This window comes from Spea bombifrons, chromosome 5 (assembly GCF_027358695.1).
Source record: "Spea bombifrons isolate aSpeBom1 chromosome 5, aSpeBom1.2.pri, whole genome shotgun sequence".
Classification (NCBI taxonomy): domain Eukaryota; kingdom Metazoa; phylum Chordata; class Amphibia; order Anura; family Pelobatidae; genus Spea; species Spea bombifrons.
In genome coordinates, this window is record NC_071091.1 from 87705015 (window position 1) to 87718935 (window position 13921).

Sequence of the window (13921 nt, forward strand, 5' to 3'; positions counted from 1 at the left end):
TTTTTTCCTAGGTCAATCCATATATACAGTCATACGGGTTCTAACATGCACATGACAATTTTGCATTTACAATACTAATAAAATATCTCATATTGCAGTTTCTTCTTGTAATTGGAGAGGATGAGACATATTGGTTATTGGGAACCCTGGAAGTGGTGTCTTGTGTGTCTAGTGTAGATTGATTGTTTCAACCTTATACCTATACCTTCCAAAAGGCCAAAAAGGGACAGATATTTTAGAGGTCATGGATAATTTTAGTCAAAGCTTTAGTGTGGCCTTATTATCAATAAATGTCAAAGTTTGGGCATATTAAAAACATATAATTGAAAGTATTATTGCTTTTGAACATTATGATACCCTCTTACCTTGCAGAACAAGCATGCCTATTACACTTTATTCCGTAGCTTATGAATATTTCCTTTGAAAATAATTTCATTCAATAAATGTGGTTTGGGTTTATATATGATCTTCAAAGCAAAACCAGAAACTCAAAAAAGGAAAATGTAATGGGACTTACGATATGATTTTAACAGAAATATGCTGAATTTCCCGTTTATCATTTTGTCATGTTTGATTTGCTAAGACTTAATTATGTTAATTGTGGTAAATTGTGTGTTTTGAATGTTGTTGTCCAATAAGACTTATCAGCCGTAAGCGGTCAAGCGAATTCCGAATGACACATCCGTTAGAAAATAGATAACCCCCCTTAAAAAGACTTAAATTAATTCCAGCGTAAGAGTAGAACTAAAAAAAGAGAAAAAAAAGAAGAATGCAAAATCATAGACTGATCATATAGGACAGGAACTGCTTAATTTATGTTACATATAATGCAATCACGTGTTGCTTATGTCACATATGTATAAGACATTTCCTGTTCATATACCATGTTACCATGTTTGATCTATGTTTCATAGCCTCGCTGTATGTTTTCTTGCACTATATCTTTACTGTTAAACCTGGGGCATCAAAGAATATAGGCATCTCCTCCAGGGGCATAACACTGGCCCCTATAGTGCAGGAGGGTTCTTAATGGGCCACACAAAGCATAATTAGTCCAAATCTCTCATTAATAGCATTTTTTTTATTACTAAGTGTACCCAAGTTGTTTGTTAACATACTACTAGTTCATATTTTAAGCAAAATTGCATTTATTTTCTCCATAATATTTAGACCCAAAAATGGGATACATGTGGGTAGGGGGCCCCTCGGTACGGCTTGCAGGGGGGTAACCAGGAACTTGTGTTATGCCAGTTATCCCCTCTACAGGGTAGTTTTTGTCAAATATCCATTGAAATTAGGTTGTTTCTTTACTTTTTGCACAGAAAAACACAGTTTTTTTAGACAGAAACATAACTGGACGTTTTCCTCTGACATTTTGTTCACCCTGTTTCCCTACACAAAGTGGTGTTTCTTCCCTGCAGAGTTTTAACACTGATATTAGGGAAAGTTTACATTTTTTGCTGTTGTTCTTTAGCCAAGAAATGTTGTTTTGTTTAGAAAAAAAATCAAACTCACAGATGGAAGGTATCTGCAAAGTTTGCATTTGGCAGGTTAATCCCCACAAACTTGCCAAGTCTCTACTTGCTGGAAATTATTGATGATCATCTTGTTATTGTGGAATAAAAACACAGAAAATAATATACTGACGCATCAGTCTAGGGAATTACTAGGACACGCAAAAGATTACCATTTACATCACACTAATCAACTACTTCTTTATGCAATTAATCCAAATAATTAAAACTTTTAGTAACTATTTACAATGCTGGACACTCTCTTTTTTATCTTTTAATAACAATTTTCATATTGTGAAAACGTTTTTTAAATATCACTCCAATGTATGGTGTATTTTTCGGATGTTAGCTTCATTGGAAACGCTCGCAACGTATACGTAAATACACATAGCTCATTACATGATGTTAAAGTTAGTGATACAGCTACAGTATAGATATATATATTTATATATAAATACAGTCAATATGATATATTATATATATATATATATATATATATATATATATATATATACAATCTGGAAAGTAATCCACTGTAAGATTTTTTTCTTATTTTTGTTATGAAGTTTTTAGGGAAATCTATCTTGGTGGATTTAAGGGTTTACATGATATGTTATAGACGTGCCTTGTTAGTCTGACATTTAAAACACAAACTATTCTATTTTTTGGTGTTTCCATTTATTCTAGTAGCCTGGCATGAATCCTGCATGTAAATTTAGCTATTCTCATTTTTCAAATGACAAGTCTGCTAATTATTACTTCTTCCTGCACTATGGCAGGACATTCCTATATGTAATCTCCATCTTGACCAGCCAAACAGGCAACATCTTGCAGAAGGATTGTGATCAAGTAGAATACATAAACTGTGCTAAATTTAAATATACCTCTGCATACAGTAGAACTGAGAAGTTCTTTAATTATGTGTATATCATGTAATGCACAAACACACAGATCAGAGTAGAGTAGCCTCCATAACCTCATCTCACTTGAAGAAGAGAAAGCCTTACCCTCTACTTGCTTGAGGGCCTAATTTTCATACTCCTGTCATATTGACGTTTTCCATGCATGTACAATAAATCTTTAAGTTGGTTCAATAATGTGAAAGCCAAGACAAAATCCATAGCAGCAGCATTCACGCACTTAATGCTTTTCTCACAACCAAATTTTACTATGTAGGTATAATTTAAGGCAGGTGAAGTGGAAATTCTCTGCCTGACATCTTCAAATATCTTGTCATTTCACAATAACTATATCTTCCTTCATAATTTCCTTCTGTTTATAAAATCTAAAAGTTTCTCCACTCAGAAATTGGTGTCTATTATCCTTTTTACCGTTATATTGCTTCGTTATATGAAAAAGTAACACATATAATATTGTTTCCCGGCACTTCTGATATATTACACTTCCACTGATTTTATTTGAGCTCCATGAGTTTCTTTATTTTAACAAAAGGTTGGACAATTTGCCATTCATTCGAAGTGTTCTTTACGTTTTTTTTTTTCTGATGTAATGGCGGACATTATAATAAAATTAAGACGTACGCAGCAATGTTAATTTAAAAAAAAACTAAAGTTAGATGAAGACATTCTGTCCTGTATGCCACTAGTGCCCGGACGCACTGAAACAAGTAGAGCCACAACACATTACTATATGACATTTACAGACTCAAGCGGAAGGAGAGCATCATTTATTTTTCTGTCTGACTCCCTCACAGGTCTGTTCCTTCAAACTGCTTAAGGCCAATCAGTCACCAGTCAAGTCACGATTAAATCCATGATTCCAATTAGGAGACTACCTAAGTCATTAATTATTCTTCTACAATCTGCCAAATTTGGCTGAAGCTATCAAAAAGTGTTCAAACCCCTTTCTACCTTTTTAATTCCTGTGGAAAATGAAAGCGCGGTTGGTGCGTGTGTGTGTGTGTGTATGTCTGACGCATTTTCTAAAAGTATTTTTTTATTTGTAAATTCCGTATGATTTGTTGTATGTAAATAATAATCCAAAAATATTGACAACATGTGTTATAATTCTTGCATATTACTTGCTTTGTACACATTGTGCCATACATTTTGTTAGCTATATTTTCTCCTAGAAAATATTCATATAGTTATTATAGGCTGCCCAGTATTGTTAATTTCAGAAATAAAATTAGATATTTAAGTACGTGTTATAAGACATAACAGAGAAGAGAGATTTCATACTTTCATAATCCAGATAAAGGATCCAGCACAGTAACATAGAAACACCCATCAAGTTCAACCTCGCTGTTGATCCAGAAGAAGACAATTTCCAACTTCTCACTGGACCAACAAGCTATAGCTAAGAGTGTCCTTATAACCCACTATATGCCTGTATAGTATATTCTGCTTTACTAAAAAATCATTCAGTCCATGTTTAAAAGTATCAAAAGAATTTGTGGGACCTCTGTAGGTAGTAAATGCCGCAGATTTATTGTTCTTTCTGTACTTTATCGTTATAATAAGTTCCTTATTTGCCACCAGAACATACTAGCAGGGTTTCTGTCGTTCATGGAAGTTTGATATTACACCAAGTACTCCATTAATTATGGAAGGTTATGTTTGCAAGAAATGTTGCTGTGGCAAAGGCTTGTTGTGGATTTTGGTTGAGCCCATGACACCGAGAACGTTCTAACATGGAAAGATATAGTAAACTAATTTCCAAGAGTGACGTTAACTCAAAGCTACTAGCAGTGTCGCTGTACATCATCGCATGCACAGACCAAAGCCACAGATACCGATAATCATGGTATCATTGTACCAGATCTTTATTTTAGGTTATTTTTGCATCATAATTTAATGAAATTAACTTTAAATATTGTGAAGATTACCGTACGGATTTCTTTCAGTTTTTCGTGCCTCCTGTGCATGAACGACCTTTTCTGATGATTTTCAACTTTGTGTGGTAGGTGGTTGGAAACTTTTCAGCTCCGTATTCCCTGCTTTGGAGTTTTAATATAATACAAGAGCATTCTTGTTCTGCACGTGGGATTTGATGCAGGGCTGGAAAATGACAATGAATTTACCATTCCTAACACATCCCCCACTGTGGCAATTATGGAAATCTGTTCTGGAAATAAAATGCTACTATAGCAGAGATTAGCAGCCTCTAACATTTCCCGATGCCATTTAGGAGACAATATCAACTAAATAGTGTACTGCGGAGAACCTGATACTAAGAAACTATATTGTTCCTTCTTGCAAATGTCTGTATGAAGGTAGGAGGATGGGTTGGAAAACCGCTAGCTCTGCCCCAAATGTCAAATTATTATTATGTTTATTATTATGTTTTATTGCCTTAAAACCAACTAATTTGCCTACTAGCCCATATGAAGTTGTAACGGGAAAACAATCAACAAATACATTTTAAGAGGGAAGTTGTGATGACACAGCCAGTGGAAAAAAAACTTGAAAAACTACCCACAGTGCTTAACATTAATCATTATAATCAATTATTAATTAATTAATTAAGAATATAATTATCAAAACAGCTAAATATTATCAAATAAAATATACCTTTTATTTTAAATAGCCATTAAGGCAACCAGTGCCAAAAAGACAGCACATAGCCTTTGTAATGATCTAACTCCTGAACTAAAAATTGCTATCTCTAGACAACTGCTATCTCTTTACTTTACTGAGAGGGTGGTAGATAAGTGGAACAGCCTCCAACCAGAGGTAGTAGAGGCTAATGCAGTAAGGGAATTTAAACATGCATGGAATTGGTATTTTGCTATCCTGAATCTAAGATATGACCCGAGGATTGATTAAGGTTTGAGCCTTTATAACGGACATACTAGATGCGTTGAATGGTTCTCATCTGCCATCAACTTCTATGTTTCTATAAATAAGGGGCAAGATAAAACACTTCAGTTTGCCGAATTACATTCCTGGGCCCACTGCTTTCCACACGAGAACGCTCAAAACATCTATTGCTATCACTTACCAACCAATTCTTGTGCCGGTAGTTTCATTACTGAAAATATTTTTAGATGATGGACACTCAACATAGGCTCACACATATTTTGTCCTAAATGGATAAATATAGGAGCAGGGATTGACCTGAAGGAATGTCACTTAGCTAATGTGTTCCTACTTGTTTAAGCGTTTGGCCTTTACAAATCAGTTCCTGAGTGGAAGCAGGTGACTGTCACCAAGAGGAGGAGGAAGATTTACTTTGTACACAGAATTACTGAAAATCTAAGATGGTTTCCGCTGACTCAGTTCGACCTTGTACAAGGTTAACATATACTAACATGAACATTGTTTAATTAAAGGGGCTGAGGCTATAACCCGAGTTAATGTTCTTGCGTTTGTGCTACACTGTATCTGGTTCAGAGCCTGGCAATGCATGGTGGCAGCTATAGTGCGGACTTTATGCTTGTGCATTAAGGAGCATCTGCTGTCAAAACATGATAGTCCTGAAAAAGATCTAATGATCAACTGCAATAACAACAAATGCACCAATGACACATTTTCTGTGTGGGCTCCAGGGCCATAACTTCCACAGGGCAAGAGAAGCAGCTGCCCCAGGTGGCGCTGGGTGACGAGGGCAATTGAGTTTCCCGGAGTGCCTTTTTCTGAAGTCCATGCCTGTTTCTTTTTTGGAAGAGGAATTGATATTAGCACCTCTGACCGTGCCCCAGATGCCAAGAATCCTAGTTATGGCTCTGGCGGGCTTATCAAGTGTGGAGAAGTATGAACAGGAGAGTTTATTTGAGAGAAGAAATGTTGGAACAGCAGGGCATAGTCTAAAATGAGGGCTAGAGGTTTACATGCAATGTAAGGAAGTTTTATTTTACAGTGAGGGGGTAGGTAAGTTTAGCAGCCTCTGGTGGCAGAGGCTAATACAGTGAGGGAATTTAAACATGCACAGGATAGGCACAAAGCTATCCTGGTTGAAAGAGTCTTACATCAGTAAATAAAAGGCAGACTAAGGTGAACGGTTCTTATATGCCATCAAAGTCTAGGTTTCTATGTAACTGGAACCTACTGAAGCTTCTGATCCATTTTAGCATTTTTACTTTCATCCATAACTAGGTGTATCAGGACTTTCCTTATGCTGAGTCTTCCAAGTCTGGGTTGGAGCACACGTGTTCGTTCTTGAGGGAACCCTTTTCTTTGTATTCAACAAAATGAGTTTATCTCAGTCCTTGTATTCAACGAGATTCGGCCAATATTTTTTGTTGTCAGAAATCCCATACGTTTGTCTGGTTGCCATGGAAACAAGAAATACATGCGTAAAAGAAGTTGAATAGGGACTTTGAGACCAATGGATGGAGAAAAATAGAGTCAAATTAGCTATATTACAGTTATAGGGTTAAAGTTAAGGATAGTATCGGACTGGTTAAATTATTTCAATTAAATTAATTAAATCAATTAACTAAATTAATGAATGATCCTAATTAAATAAAAACTTTAGAGAGTCTTAGACATTGTGAGAAATGGCAGCCTGAGGCTCACCAAGTCTCACACAGAAGAATCTCACTCTGTAAAATGCTCAGATGCAGCACAGCAGTGTCACATAAAGCAGTCACAGTTAAATGAACGGATCCCCTGCCTGCTCTGCTCTTATATAGGCTCTCTTCATTACTAGTCTGATTTTTTCTTTTCTTTGAAAGATGCAGCACAGCCATTGGACAAGGTCTCAGCATGATGTGACAGGAGTGAGCTGATTGGACAAACGAAGATCAGCTCACTCAATGTCTCTCCTCCTGATAGTGTAGTTAAAATGGCTGCCGCAGCGACGGAACAAGCGAATAAATGAACAAAGATTTTAGTATGGCGCACATTCTATTTTCGTTTCTTTCGTCCAATGTCGCATTTGTTCCTTTGTTGCAAAAACATTAAATTTGAGTACGTAAACGCATTTGTTCAAAAACGAATGCGCAAGTCTGTTGACAACTAAGTCAGCTTGGTTTACCTTATCCCACTAATAGTCATCCCGATGAGGAGAGGGCAATATTAAACCCTATAACAAAACATTTTAAGCATGCTTCCGGGAACATTGCTTCTTCAGTATCTTCAGTTCAGTGTGGTATTTTTTGCTTCATTACATTAATTATACATATAGTACTATATAAGACTTTGCAGGCATTCATACAGTTTAAATATTCTTGTTAACAAAATTCATAGTAAATGCTAATGCAAGTGAAATTGTCTTCATGTCACATCCCTGGAAACAATTTCAAATGAGTTTTGCCTTTAATGGCTTTATTTAGGTTTTTTAATTATTTCATTTATTTATCACTGTACAAGTGTGTAACCAAGCCACACATAACCTTGCCACACATAAATCTTAAGTTGTGGTAGCATTTTAAATGAATAAGCATTCTATAATAGCCATGTATTTAATAACCTGTATTGTAATTTCTTTATTCAAAAATTCCGCTCAGTACATCACGGGTGATTGATTGTTTCTGAGGTGACGTTTTAAAGGGGCATTTTAATTTAAGTGTACAGTAAAAGCAATCATCTTTTACTTAAACCTTCTATTTTCTGTGTGTCACGTGGTTGGTAATGAAATGCGCTGGCGACTTGGTCACACATCAGCTAAGGGCATTGTTTTGCGAGCTGGTTTTATTTGATGTAATGAAAGCAAAGTGAATGGTTATTGGATTTAAATGTGAAGTTTATGCGTTTGCGATGGGGTCAGATAAACACTTTAAAGGGGAAGAAAGGGACTATCAGAACCACTTTCATTCTTAATATCTTTCTTCACATATGTGTAGCTGTGATATTAATTGACTGTGGCTTTTAATCTCACAATGCTATTAACTGAGTTTGTTTTGCATATCTCCAAATCCAACATATTGATTATTGACCTTTTTTTTAAGTTTAAGATGTAACCTACTGTTTGATCGTGTGTGTCCTTTAGGAAAACAGCAAACGACAGAAAGAAAAGCTGTGCGAAAATTTCGATTATTTGTATGCCATTCTTGAAGAAAGGAAAAGTGAACTTACGCAAGTTATCACCAGAGACCAGGAAGAGAGACTTGAACATGTAAAGTCCTTAATGAAAAAGTATGCTGATCATTTGGAGAACGTTTCAAAGATTGTGGAATCGGGAATACAATTCATGGACGAGCCTGAAATGGCAGTTTTCTTGCAGGTGGGCACTATAGTGTGAATAGATATATGTTTAAGCCAATATGAAACTCCCTACTGACAATATAAATATAATACATACAGGAGAAACCTTTCATAAGGTAGCTCTCTAATGAATGCTACATAGCATTTCAAAACAAAGTCTGAAGAGGCCAGACCTATTTGATGCCAATTATGTAACAAAATATATATTTTTAAGATTTATTGGAGCAGGGCAGTGTTAAAATGATGCAGGGTCTACTCTGACTTGCTATGGGGGCTCCAAATACTACAAGACAAGAAAAGCATTTTGTGGTTACTAGGACTGCTATGGTCACACAGGGGCGAATCCATACCCTGACCTCAGGAAAGGTACTCACACTAATACACACACATCCATATACTCACACTAACACAACCAGACACTAATGCTAACATACATGCCATATTTTTGGTCTACTGCATAAAATAATGGAGAAGATCATTCACAATTTTACATTTACAACTCCCTTAATCCGTAGCCAAAAATATATGTGTGTTGCTGTAGTTCAACATCAAATGGTGGGTTGTAAGTGCCAAGTCATGTCTTCAAATGAAAAGGAATATAGAACATGTTTATTAGAAAATGGATAAATCTGTATAAAATGAGGCATATGTCCTTCCCATTCTAAACTCATATTGTACCCATAGCCATTGATTTACATGCACACTTAATGTTGTATAGACAGGATTTAAATTTACATTGGTTTAAACAATTTGGAGAGTCATGATTCCTGAGCCACAGATGACTACTCAACATTAGGAGACTTAAAAGCCACATATGGCCACTAGAGTTAGAACATTACAGCAAAGGGGAACACATTAGTCAACATTAAAGAAAAACACAATACTGTAAGGTCATAGATCAACAGTAAATGAATGAAGTCACAGACCAGATACAGTAAAATGTCACTACAGAATTGATGCATGATTGATTATTGTTTGGTAAGGAGCACAAGAAAACCAATATAGTAAAAGGACATGTCTGAGGCGGCACTACGTCAGAATAGGTAGGAATATGGATAAATAAGAAAAGCTATAAGGATAAAACAATCAATATAATAAAAGATAAGCTGAAGGTCAAAGAAAATAAGAAAATTGGTGACAGTAAATAATGGCTCATATTTGAAGGACATAATGAAATCAGTTTAAGGACAGGTTGATTGTTGAAGGACACAAGTGATTTCTTCTAATTGGTGATGGCTCATTTGTTAAAGACACAAGCAAATCAGTCTAATAAAGGATGGACAAATGGTCAAGGTCTAAACATCTACATATAAATGTGGGATCCAGGAACAATGCTGCAGTGTGGTGAACTATTGACCGTGATGCCAGGAATTACACTCCTGAGCTGGGATTAGAAACCACAGAGCATGGTTTAGGACAAGAATGCAGCTCAGTCAACACCCCTACCAGTAGCGGCAAGTCAATCATACCAAGAGGACTAGGTTGCTAACACAATATTACAATACATAAACATTTCAACATTCACACCAGAAAACAAAAATGGAAACATGTAGGTGTCTCCAGACAGAGAAACTGTTTATGTGAACAGATCTGCTCTTTCATTATTTGTGGTTAGACTTTGGTTTTCTGGTTAACAATTTTATAAATTGCTTCATATAAACGTAGGATTATCAATGGTAATAGTGCATATTAGTTACTCCACAACTAGTGTATTTAGGGAGTAATTGCAATGAATTACTAGAGTTCACGTGTCCTCTGCTTCATACAGCACTTCGGAAACAGTGGAAATTTACATTTCTGTTCAAAAAATAAATTCAATTAAAATAGTGTGAACTATTATAACAATTTGTTTTATAAATAATAGTTATAAAATAAATATATACTTTTGCCATCTTCTACATACTTCCTGCTTTTATAGTGGGCTACTCAACCTTTTTTGATTATTTGTATGCCATACACAGGAGAGGTTACACCATAGTCCCCCATGGGCATTTAATTAATTAATTAATTATTTAATATTGAAAATCAAAATGCTCATTACCAGCACGGAACAATATTATCATATACTTTATGTGCCATGCAGTGATTTTTTTTGGTATATCTGCTGAACGTCACGTTTTCTATAGTAAGTTAAGTATGGCATCACCGACCTCTACACAGACAATAACTTACGGTCTCCTTATAGTCATGACTATTTAAAGTCGCAAGCCATATTTATGTGGCCTCATTCAGCTTCACCACGTCGATCATATTGTGACCGTTCTTGTAGCTGCTTTTCAGAATAATGTTTCAATTATAAACAAACATTTATGTAATTACTTGCAATTTATAACCACTTAACTAAATTCATGAGTCTCACCTGGTAAAAATGTCAACCTAAAATGAAAAAATGTTCCAAGGTAAATACGCAGGTCTACGTAGATTGCTAATTTATTTCCCACAAATGAAAGGATCATATAATAACTTTCAAGCTTTATTTTGCCATGAAAGTTTATTTAGCCAGCTCCGTAAGATTACGACACACCACTATTTATTTATAAGTGTGAAAATATTTGTTTGAGGTACCTGAGACTTAGAAAGAACTACTGTGTTGATTCTACAGCTCAATCATGTCCACTCTGTGTTTGAATGCAACATTAACAGTTGATTATTTATTCACTTGTGAAAGGCCAAAATTGATGTTTTGATTTTTGTTCTCTTCACAGAATTCCAAAGCTTTACTACAAAAGTGAGTAATCTGTTTTAGTTCCTCATTAAATGTAATCACACGCGCTCTTTAGCATGCATCTAGAGTAATCCCTGTCATTGTACATTTTTAGAATCACAGACGCTTCAGTGGGATTTCAGATGGAAAAGGTACCACCTGGATATGAAAGCATGAATCATTTCACAGTGGACCTTAAAAGAGAAGAGCAAATATTACGAGAGATAGACTTTTATCGAGGTATGCAGTATCTTTTGTAGTGTTCTAGACTGTTTGTTGTCCTGGCCAAAAAGTAGACCATTGATAACTTGGAATTCCTGTGTTTTGATCTCACCAAGAGGATAAAGCTGTGTGCCATAAGCATTAGTTGCACTGCAGATCATTTTATATATGACCATGAATAAATACATTTAAATATAGTTAAAATACATAAATTTAATTTAATATATTTAGCCTTTCATTTAAAGGTTTATAATTGTGTGTGTCTCATCATGGATGTGTAATTGTGTGTCTGTGTGTGAGCATAGATGTGTAATTGTGTGTCTGTGAGCATGAATGTGTAATTGTGTGTCTGTGAGCATGTATGCATAAGTGGGGTAAGATGGAGTGTGTGTTAGAATGAATGTGTTCGTGTGTGTTAGTGAGCATGAGTAAGTGTGTGTAATTTGTGTAAGTGTGTTTACATATGTGTGCCAGAGTGTATGTAGGAAGGGGGCCAGGGGCAAAGCAAAGGGGGCCAGGGGCAAAGAAGGCAGAGACCAGCTGTTTGGGGGCCCTGGGGCAATTTTCGCACCAGGGCCCTGTGGCTTCTCGTTACGCCCCTGGATGTAACAATGATGTTAGAATTCAGTAGCTAGTTATGTCCTGTGAAATTTTATGATGTTCATTCATAATCAGAAGATGAAGAGGAGGAAGAGGAGATAGCAGAGGGTGATGATTCAGAAGAGGCCCACACAGAATCATCTGGTGAAGAAGATTCTGGACAGCCAGTGATACAGAGGCCTGAACATAACATCGAGCTGATTAGTATTCCTGAAGAAGTACCTCCGTTACAAGAAGTCAGCCTAACAGCTCCAAGTCCTCCCACTCCTACGGTAATACAATTTTACCCTGTATAAAAAAGGCTTCATCTTGAAATGTGTATGAGTTTTGTGACAATGGTGTTGAAGAAATAGTCTTTTTTTATAATGACTATGCACATGGAAGAACAATTGATATATTGGGAGTAGATCCATTTGGTGTGATTTAAACAATTTAATGAGGATCCAGCTCTTTCCACTAGGCCCGGTTCCACAATACTGACATCTTACTGTGTGGTTAGTTGCTGATATTTATATTTCGCTGCCATTTTGGCACTTGATGTTAAACAAACAACCAATGTAGTTCAGAAAGTTGACAAGAAATGTCTCTAACTGTATGACAAGTTAAATGAACACATGCAATGTGAAAGATGGCAGATACTGCTATCTTCATGGTACTGATGGCTCTGACTCTGACACTTAAAGATAAGAGTGCGACCCCTGCCACTCTTATTGGTGTTAGATGCTACTGCCTGCTATGATTCCGGTATCTGATATCGTATGCTGCTGCTTCTTTATCACTTGATGGCTGATGGGTGGCAGCTCTGATGCTGTCAGTTAATGAAGGGTAAGTGGCTTTTTTATTTGCGTAGTTCATGGATGATGAATATTCTGAGATTATTCATGGTGTATAATTATTACAGTTAATTGATTTTACTCTTCTTGGCTATTGATGATTAGGGTATACATTGGTAATAATTACAAGGCCAGTTAGCTTTCTGTGAATATTTCTACCACCCTAGTCGCATTGGCATGTAATAAAAAAAATGACCATTTAAGTGAGTGCCAGCGGCAGGTGATGGATGTTGCTTTTACATTGTCATCAGAAATGTAATTCCATCTTTAAAAGCGTCCTTTTCGGATTCTTTAAGAAGAGCAATCTGGGCCATATATGTACCCAGTATGATAATGCAATACAATATTAATCATGTGCAAAAATCTCTCCAATCGATGCCTTGGTATTTAATAGACCCGACATCTGCCCTTATTATTAAAGTCTTCACACAATGCTTGATCCATCTTGGTTCAGGCAGCGGCCTATTTAGGATCTACCTGGCAGCGTCTTGCTTGCACAACGTGTTTGTTCTGATTGCTGGTACAAGACCTTATATCTTAGCACTCCACCCCAGAAGGACACAGGGTGCTGGGGATGAGATATTACAAAGACTGTACTGACTAGCTACAGAGATCAGTCATGAAAATTGGCCAGTTACAGGAAAAATCTCTGATGTTCCCAATTACCAGATTGAAAGGCAGCATACCAGGGATGTCGATAGCCCCATAGGAATATCTTCCCCAGTTAATACAGCTCTGGACCTGCTGCACAACATACACAGCAGGATATAGGATGCAAAACAAAATGCAAAACACAGAATGCAAACCTAAAACCATCAATACAACAAAAAATGTGTTTAAAACATCTTACTGTAGAGAAAACACTGAAGATGAAAATATTTCCTTACTAACCGCTTCCTAAGCAAACAAGAAACCTGTGAGGAGGCAGCAAACTCCTTC

At 36.2% G+C, this 13921-nt stretch overlaps 1 protein-coding gene across 4 annotated transcripts in view; it reads left to right on the forward strand.

Annotated features, from left to right (window-relative positions):
* Positions 1–13921, forward strand: part of TRIM55 (tripartite motif containing 55) — a 42752-nt gene that overhangs the window by 16764 nt on the left and 12067 nt on the right. For 3 of the 4 annotated variants that reach the window (XM_053467290.1, XM_053467288.1, XM_053467291.1), the window contains exons 5-8: positions 8409–8642; positions 11329–11351; positions 11443–11567; positions 12225–12421. In XM_053467290.1, coding sequence (XP_053323265.1) covers positions 8409–8642; positions 11329–11351; positions 11443–11567; positions 12225–12421 — 579 coding nt within the window. The remainder of the gene's footprint in view (positions 1–8408; positions 8643–11328; positions 11352–11442; positions 11568–12224; positions 12422–13921) is intronic. The other variant, XM_053467289.1, reaches the window with a different exon arrangement.